General features: G+C 45.7%; 1 protein-coding gene across 1 annotated transcript; it reads right to left on the minus strand.

Annotated features, from left to right (window-relative positions):
- Positions 1–387: 387 nt before the first annotated feature.
- LOC309523571 (uncharacterized protein) lies at positions 388–8,000 on the minus strand. Its single transcript, XM_082207502.1, has 6 exons — positions 7,935–8,000; positions 5,267–5,352; positions 4,900–5,044; positions 2,869–2,936; positions 2,044–2,194; positions 388–1,499 (listed from the first exon to the last, which is right to left on the minus strand). The coding sequence occupies exons 2-6, from the start codon at positions 5,318–5,320 to the stop codon at positions 1,012–1,014; spliced, it is 906 nt and encodes a 301-aa protein (XP_082063628.1). The 5' UTR covers positions 5,321–5,352; positions 7,935–8,000; the 3' UTR covers positions 388–1,011.
- Between the last annotated feature and the right edge of the window lie 3,681 nt (positions 8,001–11,681).

Genomic DNA, 11,681 nt, shown 5'->3' on the forward strand with positions numbered 1-11,681 from the left:
TTTGGCTGCGGGAAAAAGGGTTGGTCACTGCTGCCATCTCTAATCCCAGTGAACCCAGACATGTTCTGCACTGTAATGCAAAGCGGTCTGTGCATCCTCCTCTGCTGCGCCATCTCCATTGTGGGTTTCCATCACAGTGTCAGAAACCGAAGGCAGAAACCCAAGGCAACCCCCCAGATGGTGCTGAACTGCAACTCCCAACAGCTCCAGGAGCCCAGCTGATAACCAGAGGTTGGGGTGCTACAGATTCACAACATCTGGATGATGTTCCCCACACCTGCTTTAAAGTGTTGCTTTCAGCTGGGGTCAGGGAGGGTCACAACAGAAGCACTCTCAACATATTCAGTTAACTATTTTATTTATTAATAAAGGAATATATACCACTGAATGACAAAATGTATAAGTGCACCCATATACCATTGTGGGAGGTGTGCCCGCATAGGCCTGGTGGAATGAAACAGCAGGCGTTTAAAAGTTGGCACAGAAAGCGCCCTCTTAATCTCTATTGGCAAGGAGTTCCACAGGTCTGGGCTGATGACTCTAAAGGCTTGGTTTCTCGTTGCTGTCAATGGAGCCTCCACAATTCAGGGAATATAAATGCGTGCCCCAGAAATTTAAGAAAGGAGCTCTCAGGTGCATGCTTGGGTGAAAAGTGGGTCCTGCGTCTCAAAAGGCTAAACTTTAAAGGACAGTGGCTACCAGATTCCAAAGAACCGGTTCTGTCCGGGGGGAAGGAGGGAAGGCAGAAACCTCAACAGGATCCTGAGAATACTTCTCTGGACAGCTATGGCAAGGACTGCAATAAAACAGTGATATATGAAAAGCAAGAGCAACAAGTGATTTCTTAGCAGCAAGCTAAAGCCAAGTGCTGCTGATCTTCAGAAACATTTTCACAGAGTGTGCTCAGAAGACTAATCTCCATTCAGTATAAATACACATCATATTGCTAAACTTTTAAAATAATTATAGGAATATAACTGATAAGAGAAATATAAATGAAAATATATTCCCTCAGTTTTCTTTGTTTTTCTTCTTCGGGGGCTCCTCCTTCTCTTCCTCCTCTTCTTCCTCCTCCTCCTCTTCCTCCTCCTCCTTCTCTTCCTCCTCATCCTTCTCTTCCTTCTCTTCCTCCTCCTCTTCCTCCTCCTCCTCCTCTTCCTCCTCTTCCTTCTCTTCCTCCTCTTCTTCCTCCTCGTCCTTCTCTTCCTCCTCCTCTTCCTCCTCCTCCTTCTCTTCCTCCTCGTCCTTCTCTTCCTTCTCTTCCTCCTCTTCTTCCTCCTCCTCCTCTTCCTCCTCCTCCTTCTCTTCCTCCTCGTCCTTCTCTTCCTCCTCCTCTTCCTTCTCTTCTTCCTCCTCCTCCTTCTCTTCCTCCTCGTCCTTCTCTTCCTCCTCTTCTTCCTCTTCCTCCTCCTCCTCCTCCTCTTCTTCCTCCTCCTCCTCCTCCTCTTCTTCCTCCTCCACTTCCTCCACCTCCTCTTCTTCCTCAAGTGAAAGAATAGCTGAGGGAAAAGCCAAAGAACCACCAGTTAAAATTGATATATGGCATGTACAACCATAAACTGTATTTTCACAGACCCTCCAAGTGTCCTATTTCCCAGGGGTGTCCCTGATTTAGAGAAGCCATCCCAGTTTCCAGTTAGATTCCAGAATGTCCCATTTTCCCTTAGGATCACCCTATTTTCATCAGAGAAATGTTGGAGGGTATGTTTTCATTATGCTGTACTTTCATTTTTTATGGCAAAAAATGGACACACAAGGAAGACAGCAAACCTTTGTGCCCTTCAGAGGCACATGCGCAGTCTGCTACTGGCCTCTGGACTCCTGGGCGGAGGGATGCCACCCCTTCCACGCAGTGAAGGCGACCCTGGCATGGCTACCAGCTGCCCACAAAGGCGCACTCGAATGTGCTCCAGACTGTGGTGGGACTCCCCTAAGCCCCAGCCAACATGGCCAGCACTCATCATGGATGATGGGACTTGAGACCCAACATCATTGGGAGGGCCATGTCCCCGGAATTTGTGAAGACAGGATTCTCAAAAATACCTCCTGCTTGTGGCTCCTGGGGTATCGCTGACAGCTGCTGGAGTTTTTCTTCAAGCTCCTGGAGGTTCATAAGAAATATTTGCGCAGCCATAAATACTGTTTCTGCCGCCGTCTTAAGGCCATTGAGCGCCTCCTTCATGTTTGCAACTTCCTGGAGAGGACAGACACTTCCTGCTAGACATTTACTCCAGACATTTACAGAAGGCATAGAGGCACTGGTTGAAGAAGTTGGGAATGAGCAGACAGTGCTATTACTGAGAAGGAGCTCCACCCCAGGGTGCTAAAGGCATCACAGGTAGTGCCCAGAGAGCTCTTTCCCTAGCCTGCAGGTGCCAGAAGGCCAAGCGCTGGTGTTACAGCGGTGGTACTTCAGAGCTGCTCTGGATTCTGGGTACATAAATGGCATTGCCTGAAGTTTTGGATTGTGCTCTGCATTAGCAGAGAGGCTCTACTTAGCTGCAAATGAAGCACATTTCAGTTATTATAGAAACCATTTTTCCATGTATGCTTGCTCAGGAACTATGTGAACTAGGCAGCTATTGCTTTAAATTGGCCCTTTTTCTGGCAATTTAAATGATCCAACCAGATTAAGTTAACCTGCCACCCACCCTAGGGTTGCCATACATCCAGAATTTCCCAGACATACATGGAATACTGCTGTAGGAAGCAATGTCTGGGCAGAAATTGACGAAATGTCCAGAAAAATCCAGACGTATGGCAACCCATGTCAGCAGTGCAGTTTGGGGTGATTTTACTATAAAAAAGCTCAAAGATGTCCATTTTTTGCGATTTCCCCCCAAAGCTCAGCAACTCTTCTGGGCTTACCTCAGCAGATATCACAGCAAAACTTGGATGATCCCCATTGATTGTCACCTTGGATCTCATGGCCTCAACTGAATAAAAAACAAGTTATTTTACATCTCCATTCCAACATAAAACTAAAGCCTAGAGCTTTATTCTCCCCCTCATCTGGAATATGGTCCATAGCTGTCAACGTTTCCCTTTTTTAAAGGGAAATTTCCTTATTCTGAATAGGATTCCTCGCAAGAAAAGGGAAAAGTTGACAGCTATGATATGGTCACTTCCAGTCCCCTCCCAGCCAAAGCAGTTTCCCCCTCTGTCATGCAGTGCTAGGATACCTCATGTTTTTCAGCCGTAGAGGACGGCTTGTATGACAGTTTTTTTCTGTGGAGTGCTGCCTCCCTCTGCTGGTGCAAGCTGTTTCTCCAGCAGAAAAAAGGCTTCCTGGTAGATTGGAAGTGGCCGTCCCCGAATTCTCTAGGCAAGCATGCATGCCACACCTCAGCCAAAAGAGCTGCTATAACTCAGGAAAGGAAAGGAGCATCTGTGCATGTCATTCGGGTGAAGTTGGCACCGAAGTGGGACTTGTTCATCTGAGCTCTACGGGTGTTTTTTTTTTAATTGTTTGACTGGGTTGTTTGCTGTTTTTTTCTTTAATTTGGGGTAAGGCCTTTTTATGTGCCCTTTCAATCCCCAAGAGCCAGCATTGTAAATCAGTTTTAAGGGAGTCTTACAACCACACCTGCCGCCACCCCCCCCCCAACATCATCATCAGTTACACATACAGGCTTTTAAAACTTTGTAAATATCTTTTAAAAAGGTTAACCTTGTAATTCCTAAATAATTTTAAATATTTTTAAATACTTTTAAATTCTTTTTAAAATTGTGCTTTTTAACATTTATGTAAATGATGCAATAAAGGAACCAAAATGGCCAGATTTTTCCCCTGTTTCAGTTTCATAGCATAATGTATCCATTTCGCTACATGCCAACGATACAGTGTTGTTAGCACAAACACAAGTGGGTATGAGGTACTAAAGAACTTTGGGACACTGGGTCATAACAAACATTTGAATACAAATTGTACCAAGACAAAAGCCGTTGTATTGGGGGCACAGCCCAAGAAGCACAAATGGCTCCTAAATGGACAATCAATTGAACAAGTGAGGCATTTCAACTATTTGAGGATTTGGTTCTCTAATAGGAGTACTTGGTCGCATCAGATGACAGCCTCGGTCTTGAGGGCATCAAGATCTGCATAAGCAGTTCTTAGCTTTACCAGAACTGAAGGCGGCAATAGGGTTGCCCCTGCTCTGAGAACATATACAGTGGTACCTTGGAAGTCAAACGGAATCCATTCCAGAAGTCCGTTCAACTTCCAAAACATTTGGAAACCAAGGCACGGCTTCCGATTGGCTGTGGAAGCCCCGTCAGACATTTGGCTTCCAAAAATAGTTTGCAAACTGGAACAGTCACTTCTGGGATGCAAGGCATGACTGTGTTGGTAAAGTGCACCCACAGTTAACATGTGGTGGAGGAGGAGAATGATAGGAGCGAATCGGGAGAGACAGGGAAGCCATGAGGGAATGCACCACCCAGCCCAGGCCCAACCCCAAGCCCATATCCCCAGCAACTGGAGCAAAAGAACAGAGGAACCAGCCAGGGGAAAGAAAGGCACGGGCCCTCCTCTGCTAGTGCAGGGGCCACAGCAAAAAGACAAGTTTTATTTTATTTTATTTTCAGTCCATTTCTTATCAATATTTTAAAACCCTTTGAGGGACTGTAATGGCAGTGCCCATGGAAGGGGCCTGAATCACTGGAGCCCATTTCCTGGAACCACCACCTCAACCCTGATCTAGAGACCCAATGCCAAGCCCTGGCATGGCTACCAGCTGCCCACAAAGGCGCACTGAAATGTGCTCCAGACTGTGGTGGGACTCCCCTAAGCCCCAGCCAACATGGCCAGCGCTCATCATGGATGATGGGACTTGAGACCCAACATCATTGGGAGGGCCATGTCCCTGGAATTTGTGAAGACAGGATTCTCAAAAATACCTCTTGCTTGCTGGAGTGTTGCTAGCATCTGCTGGAGTTTTTCTTCAAGCTCCTGGAGCTTCCCAAAAAATGCTTCAACCTGCTTTAATACTGATTTCACCGCCGTCTTAAGGCCATTGAGCACCTCCTTCATGTTTGCGATGACCTGGAGAGGACAGACACTTCCTGGTAGACATTTACTCCAGACATTTACAGAAGGCATAGAGGCACTGGTTGAAGAAGTTGGGAATAAGCAGACAGTGCTATTACTGAGAAGGAGATCCACCCCAGGGTGCTAAAGGCATCACAGGCTCTACTTAGTTGCAAATGAAGCACATTTCAGTTATTATAGAAACCATTCATCTGCCAACTGCCCTTCTGGCCTTACCTGAGCAGCAAGTGCAGCTTGTCCTGGATTACCGTTGATCCCTTCACCCTCCATCAAGCTCCCAGATGTGGATCTGTTGTCCTGACCTGAACACAAAAGAGGTGATTTTACATCTCCATTCCAACATGAAACGAAAGCCCAGAACCAGGCTTCATGCTCCCCCTCATCTGGAATATGGTCCCTCCCAGCCCAAGGATCTCCTTGCAGAGGACTGCTTGTATGACCGAGGGTGTTTCTGTGGAGCCACCTCTCCAGCAGAAAAATGCCTCAGCCTGGTAAGATACTTTCTGCAATGGGAAAAAGTAGCAATGACTCCATTGCTAAAGCTTTAAGTGTGGTCTTCAACATGTTTGAATTAAATTCCAATTCGCTTTTAAAATCAGATCATTAGGAAGAAAAGGAAAGAAAGGAAGAGGAGTGGGGAGATCAGTACCAAAGCGGGGTACTAGGCCAGGGGCATTTTGAGAGGAAAGGGCATTATTTAAAACAATGAAATGCTATCTATCTATTTGAACAACACCTGTAAAACACTTTTTAAAGAATTGAAATTATCACAATATATACATACGATTAAATAATCCACCTAACAGAGCAACTTTATGTAAAAATAGCTCAACCAATATAAAACTTAAATCTATTATTCAGAAAAGCGACCAACCACAACAGCACAGTTTTATAAACTGACCATTCAGTCAACACCCCGGAGACATTGAAAAAAAATCACCCCAAAGGGAGTTGGATCATCAAAACAAGTCTTACTTATACTCCTTGCCATGTATCTCAAACAAATTGCAATTAGAATAAAAATAATTTATTTATACCCCGCCCATCTGGCTGGGTTTCCCCAGCCATTCTGGGCAGCTTCCAACAAAATATTAAAATACAAAAGTCCTTCAGATATTAAAAGCTTCCCTTTTATTATTAAAAGCTTCCCTCAGACATCTATCTGATAATGTGAGAAATAGAATCAATATTTTAGAAAAATTACAAGTGAACATAAATACTAATGCAGTTTTGATATTTGTGGACGTGGAGAAAGCTTTCGACAATATTTCTTGGAGTTTTATGAAGAAGAACCTACAGGGGATGGGGGTAGGCCAAGGTTTTGAAACAGGCGATCCTCAAATCACAATACAGGGATGGAATCAATCCTTTTGCTTCAGTAAAAACCTCAAGGGTCGTAGGTTGTGGTTAAATGAACTGGATGGTGTTACTAAGGATCTAAAAAATGAAACACCTTTTTCAATTTGAAAACTGTTTAATGATCTTTACCTATCCTGGGAACAGTACACGGCAGTGGTGGGCAGTTCCACAGACCCTCCTCCTCTGCTCAAAATGCATACAGACCCATCAGCTTTCTCTTTCTCCATTTATCATAGCCGTACTTCTCTCTGTGCTCACCAGGATGTTACAATAAGTAAAATCAACTCCTGTCTCCGAATTATACACTAGAACACCTGAAATATTATTGTGCTCTGTGCCTGAAGGCAGAAATGGGCAGCGAAGGCAATACAGTCCCATTTACTCGGCTTTCTAGTCTCTCTTTCCATAGTCTCTCTTTCGCTTCCTGACCTAACGTTTGCCTCGCTTAACATAATTAATTAGTAAGTGAAGTTTTTACTCTTCCATTCAAGCAGTACAGGAAGTAAGAACGTGTAAAAAGGAATTCTAGAATTCCCAACTCCTGCCTTAAAACAGGATAAAATTTGCCTTTATATAGTTTAAATACTACGCGTTAGAAACAGAATTTTAAGGGACAGTCTTTTCTGGCAGTGCCAAATAAAGCTACTGCCCATTTCTAAGTCCTAAAATCCACAATTTCTCTGGATACCTGAAAAACCCAGTGGTGTATGTTGCCTTTCCAAAGTTCAAACCATGTGCAAGGCAGCTTACAAAAAATAAAATATTACATAACTGCAAACACAGCAAAACTAGTCATAAACAATGAACAAAATGTCAAAAGGTACACAACCAAACTGGAAAAAATCCACGTAAATCATAATATTCCACATAAATCATATGATCCAAAATAAAGAGGTAAAAAATTAACATCAGCAACAGCAAACATCCCCGCCACCCCCTCCCCCGAAAAAGAACCGAGCCCTCTTTTATAAATTGTAAAAGAGAAAACCACTGGAAATTGTAACCTTCCCGTATTAATTGTTCCCTTGTTTTAATTTTACAATCTCCTCGTTTCGACTTTAAGAACTCTCGACAGGTTAACCATTTCTCTTTATCCGTCACCCCTTTTCTGTAAAAAGCGGCTTCTGGTGAAACCCAAAATGGAGCCTTTGCGCATAAACGAACTTTATTTCCAGATTCTTAACACGCCACGCACGTCTAACAGAGTGGTTCTTAAAGTGCGCAATTACTTTAATTTTATCTACCACAAATATCCAAGCCATCTAACCCTTAAATCCCAACCTTCTAATTCCCAAAGTCTCTTATTTCTCAATATCCCCCATTCCGTTAACCGCACCAAGCAACAAGCTGTAAAACAGAAGTCTAAAACGCAAGCTTTCCTTCGCATCTCGCAGAACTTTAAATGTAATTCATGGGTTTTTTTTCACCTGCCCTACAAACCTAGGTCTTTTTGCCGTTTAAATGGTAAATCAGTAACCAACCCCTACTTTTTGGTAAAAAGTTGTCTGGATCACAGAAAACCTACCGAATAAGAAGAATTGGAGTTTCTGTCGCTTTCTGCAAGCAACGCCACCCGAATTCCCACCTGGGACGAGTCTCTGCGCGCACCGATCTGAGGCGTCGGAGAAAGACTGGGGCGGGCGGCAAGTGGGAGGGGGAAGTCGTGCGCTGGTGTCCCGTGAGAAAAGCGCTGATCCTCCCAGGAGGCAGCCTGCTTGCAGACAAGGGGGCAGAGACGGGGGCGGGCAGAGATACCGCCTGGCCTTGGGGTGCCCGCCTCTGCCCGTGCCCTTTGCCGCGTGGCTCTTGCTAACGGGCTGCTTTTTGTGTGAAAGGGTCCTGGATGCTCCTCATCAAGGTGGCTGCTAATTGCGCTGGTGGCGCTTGGCTCTTTCTCTCTTCCTTGGTGGAGAGGTGGAATACCAGGTGTGCTGGGCTGCCTCTAAGCCCATCAAGGCCACAGGCTGCTGGCATAACTCATCCCGGCTTCCTCATCTGAGGGGAAAGTGTGTGTGTGTGTGTGTGTTTAATCTTAACCGCCATCCTGCTGGCGTTGGCAGCTTCACTGGGCTATACTGGGCCAGTCCCTTACCAACCACTTAGCCTTCCTCTCAGGGTTGTGGTGAAGATGCAATCAGGGGAAACACCTGAGGCTTTGCTTCTGGATGTGTAGAACCCTGGCATGCTGCAGGCAGTGGAATGCCCATGGGTGGGCCAGGAGAGGGGGCATAATGCCATAGTGGAGACTGAAGGGAGGAGGACAATGAAAGTGAAGCAACATGGACACAGAAAGAGAGAGGGAGGGAGAGAGAGTGGAGCAAAACCCAGAGAGAGTTTTAGGATGGCAGAGAGAGGAGGAGAGACCAGGCAAGGAAGGAGCGAGAGAGCATCACAGGAGCCAGCTCTCACAGGCCCAGGTCCCCTTGGACCCCTTCCACAATAAAATATTTGAGGGGGACGCCCCCCCCCCCAAGTTGATGTGTACTGCCATTCAAATGGTGTGCATGCACCATGTCATGTGATTGATTATGTCGGGTGGGGATATTTTATTCAAGTTGGCACCCTGGAGGGCACAAAAAGAATGAGGAGAACCAAACCGCATTTGGAAAGGGGGGGGGAGTGACTCCTGGGGTTCAGGCCCAGATCTCTGGAGCGGAAAGGCTCTTGGGCGTGAATATGAAAGGCAGCATCTGGCAGAATAGGTCAAACTGAGCCAGTACAGATGGACCTGACTATTAGTTTGCTTCCTATGCCAACTGCCTTTTAGGGCACATCAGAGGTGGCAGAGAGAGGTAGGAAAGAGATTCCAGCCTCTACAGAAGCCTGCACCCCTTACCTCCCTGTCCCCACCCCAACTCATAGGACCAGAAGCAAGAGACAGCTTTACTGAGCATGTGCTCCTTCCCAGGGAGATGAAATTCTGCACTACTGTTCCCTGAATTGTTCGCAAAGCAGCCATACTCCAGGCTCTTATTGTCACAGCCCTGCAGGATCAGACCAAGGCCCATCTAGTCCAGCTCTCAGCAGCCCAGCAGATGTCCAAGGGAAGCCCCAAGCAGATTCCAAATGCAGCCCCCCTCTCCCCACTGGGGACGCCTGCAACGGGTAGGCAGAGGTAGACTGCCTCTGCGGCTGGAGATGCAACATGGTCTAACCCTCCATGAATTTGACGAATCCTCTCTTAAAGCCATCCCCGTCAGTGCCTCTGGAAGGAGGAAATTTCAGTGTCACTAGGCACTCTGTGTCTGGCCTGAATCTTCCAACATTCCGCTTTCTTAAAGAGATCCAGGTTCTGATATTACGAGGGAGAAAGCATTGCTCTGCACCTTTCCCACATCATGTATACTTCTATGATGTCCCCACTTTCCCCCCTCTCGCAAAGCCCCAAAGCCTCCTACATTGTAAGCCTTCCTTACAGGGGAATCATCAGAACCACCTGTGCTGCAGAGCTTCTGGCTGAAAGGCGACTCATGGAGATTTGCAATGACTGCTGCAATGCACCCCTAATGATTCAGATTGTATCATTATAGCCTTATTGTGTTTCTTTGTTGTTGATATATTAAATTTGTATAATCTTAGAAGCGGTGTGGCTGTGAGTACCATGAAGGGAACCTGCACTTTGTGATTTGCAGATTAGGAAGGAGGAAGAGGCAAAGATCCTTTCCCCAGTAAAACATGTTTGCACCCAGGGTGTTTTCAGACTGTCAGTATTTTGTGGGATTGATTCAGGTCCAGCCCAGAACTTCAGCTTTTCCAATGAGAATGGATTAAAGCACTCTGACCATTCCCTTAGTAGAGTCTAACCACTGTGTTAAGTTTTGGGCAAGCAAGACATGAACGCAAAACAAACAAGTGGTCGTCTCCTCCGGAGGAACCCCTGCACTGTAAATATATTGACAGCACACTTCCAGGTCGTTGGCATTGGCATCCCAGAACTGTGAAGGTTGCCTCAACTGTTGAGCAACACAGCTAAGGAAGAAGGAGTGGAGTGTCTCCAGGGGGAGCATAGCTCCCATTCCCTTCCAAACACACAGACAGGATAGTGTGGTGGCACCCAGGGAATAGTTGCAGCAGCCGGATGGCTGGCTGAAACACACACCATTGCACTCTTTTTGAATGGGATTCAATCTGAATCAGCCAGTTAGTGAACTTGGTGCTCCTGTGCAACAAACCCACTACAAAATTGCTCTTCCCCGCACACTTCCAGGTCACCCCAGCTGGGCTTTTTGCAAGAAGAAAAGCGATAGCCCTGGAAAGCTTGACTGCATGTAGTATCACCACCCCACAAACAAATCAGGATGAATGCTCAATAAACAGGTCACCTGGAAGGATCTTTCTGCATATTCTTCCTTCTGAGCACCTCACAAGTAGCATACTGCATGCACTTTGTCCCCTGAACTTCTATGTTACACACACATATGTGAGTCTAGGCAACACAGTCATTGTTTAAATGGGTTCATCCAGAGTTTTGGAGTACCTTGTCAGCAATATGTTGCTGATTCACAGCTCTACTTCATCTTTACATCTGTGGCTGTGGCAGAGGGTGCAATGTTTTAATCTAATGGCCAGCTCTACTTGGAGAGACCATGGGAAATGAGCTCCCTGCATTTTCTTCTTCCTTAACACCCAGAAGTAGACCCAAATTTCTATTTCATGCACACAAGCACATATGCACACATGCTGCAGGCTACCCCAATCTCTGAGCAACACGAGGTTCCAGGGCTTCCAGGCACTTTCCCAGGATTCCCGTTTCCTTCAGAATGAGGCACAGCAGAGCCGTGTATTGTGTATTACGTTGAAATCTTTTAATAAAAATTGATTTTTTAAAAAGAATTTGGAGAAAGGGTTAGCGTCCTTGAGGTCCTGAACATCTGCAGGGGGACGGGTGCTGTAGCATGAGAAGTTTTTATCTCACTCAGTTTCCAGACAAAACAAAATCAGGCAGAAGCACAAGAATGCTGCAAGCAGAGAGTTAGACCTTCACCACTTTGGATTCAATTTCAACAGAGTTCATTTAAATTTAATGTATATTCATCCTATATCATTTCTACCCCACTAGATTGTCAAAAAAACTTAAAGCAAGTTTACAAAAACTCCTCATGGAAATGTTTAATGAAGCAGTGAAATACAGGCACACATTTCAAAATATTGCCATGACCATTAAACTCAGCAGTAAGCAAAAGGCTTGCCACACCCTGCAGCCTTCCACATGTCTTCCAAAGGCCCCTGAACCTGAAGGCTTTACGGAGGCTTTACGGGGGAGAGTACAGTG

This window comes from Podarcis vaucheri (genome assembly GCF_965113315.1).
Source record: "Podarcis vaucheri genome assembly, chromosome: Z".
Lineage (NCBI taxonomy): Eukaryota > Metazoa > Chordata > Lepidosauria > Squamata > Lacertidae > Podarcis > Podarcis vaucheri.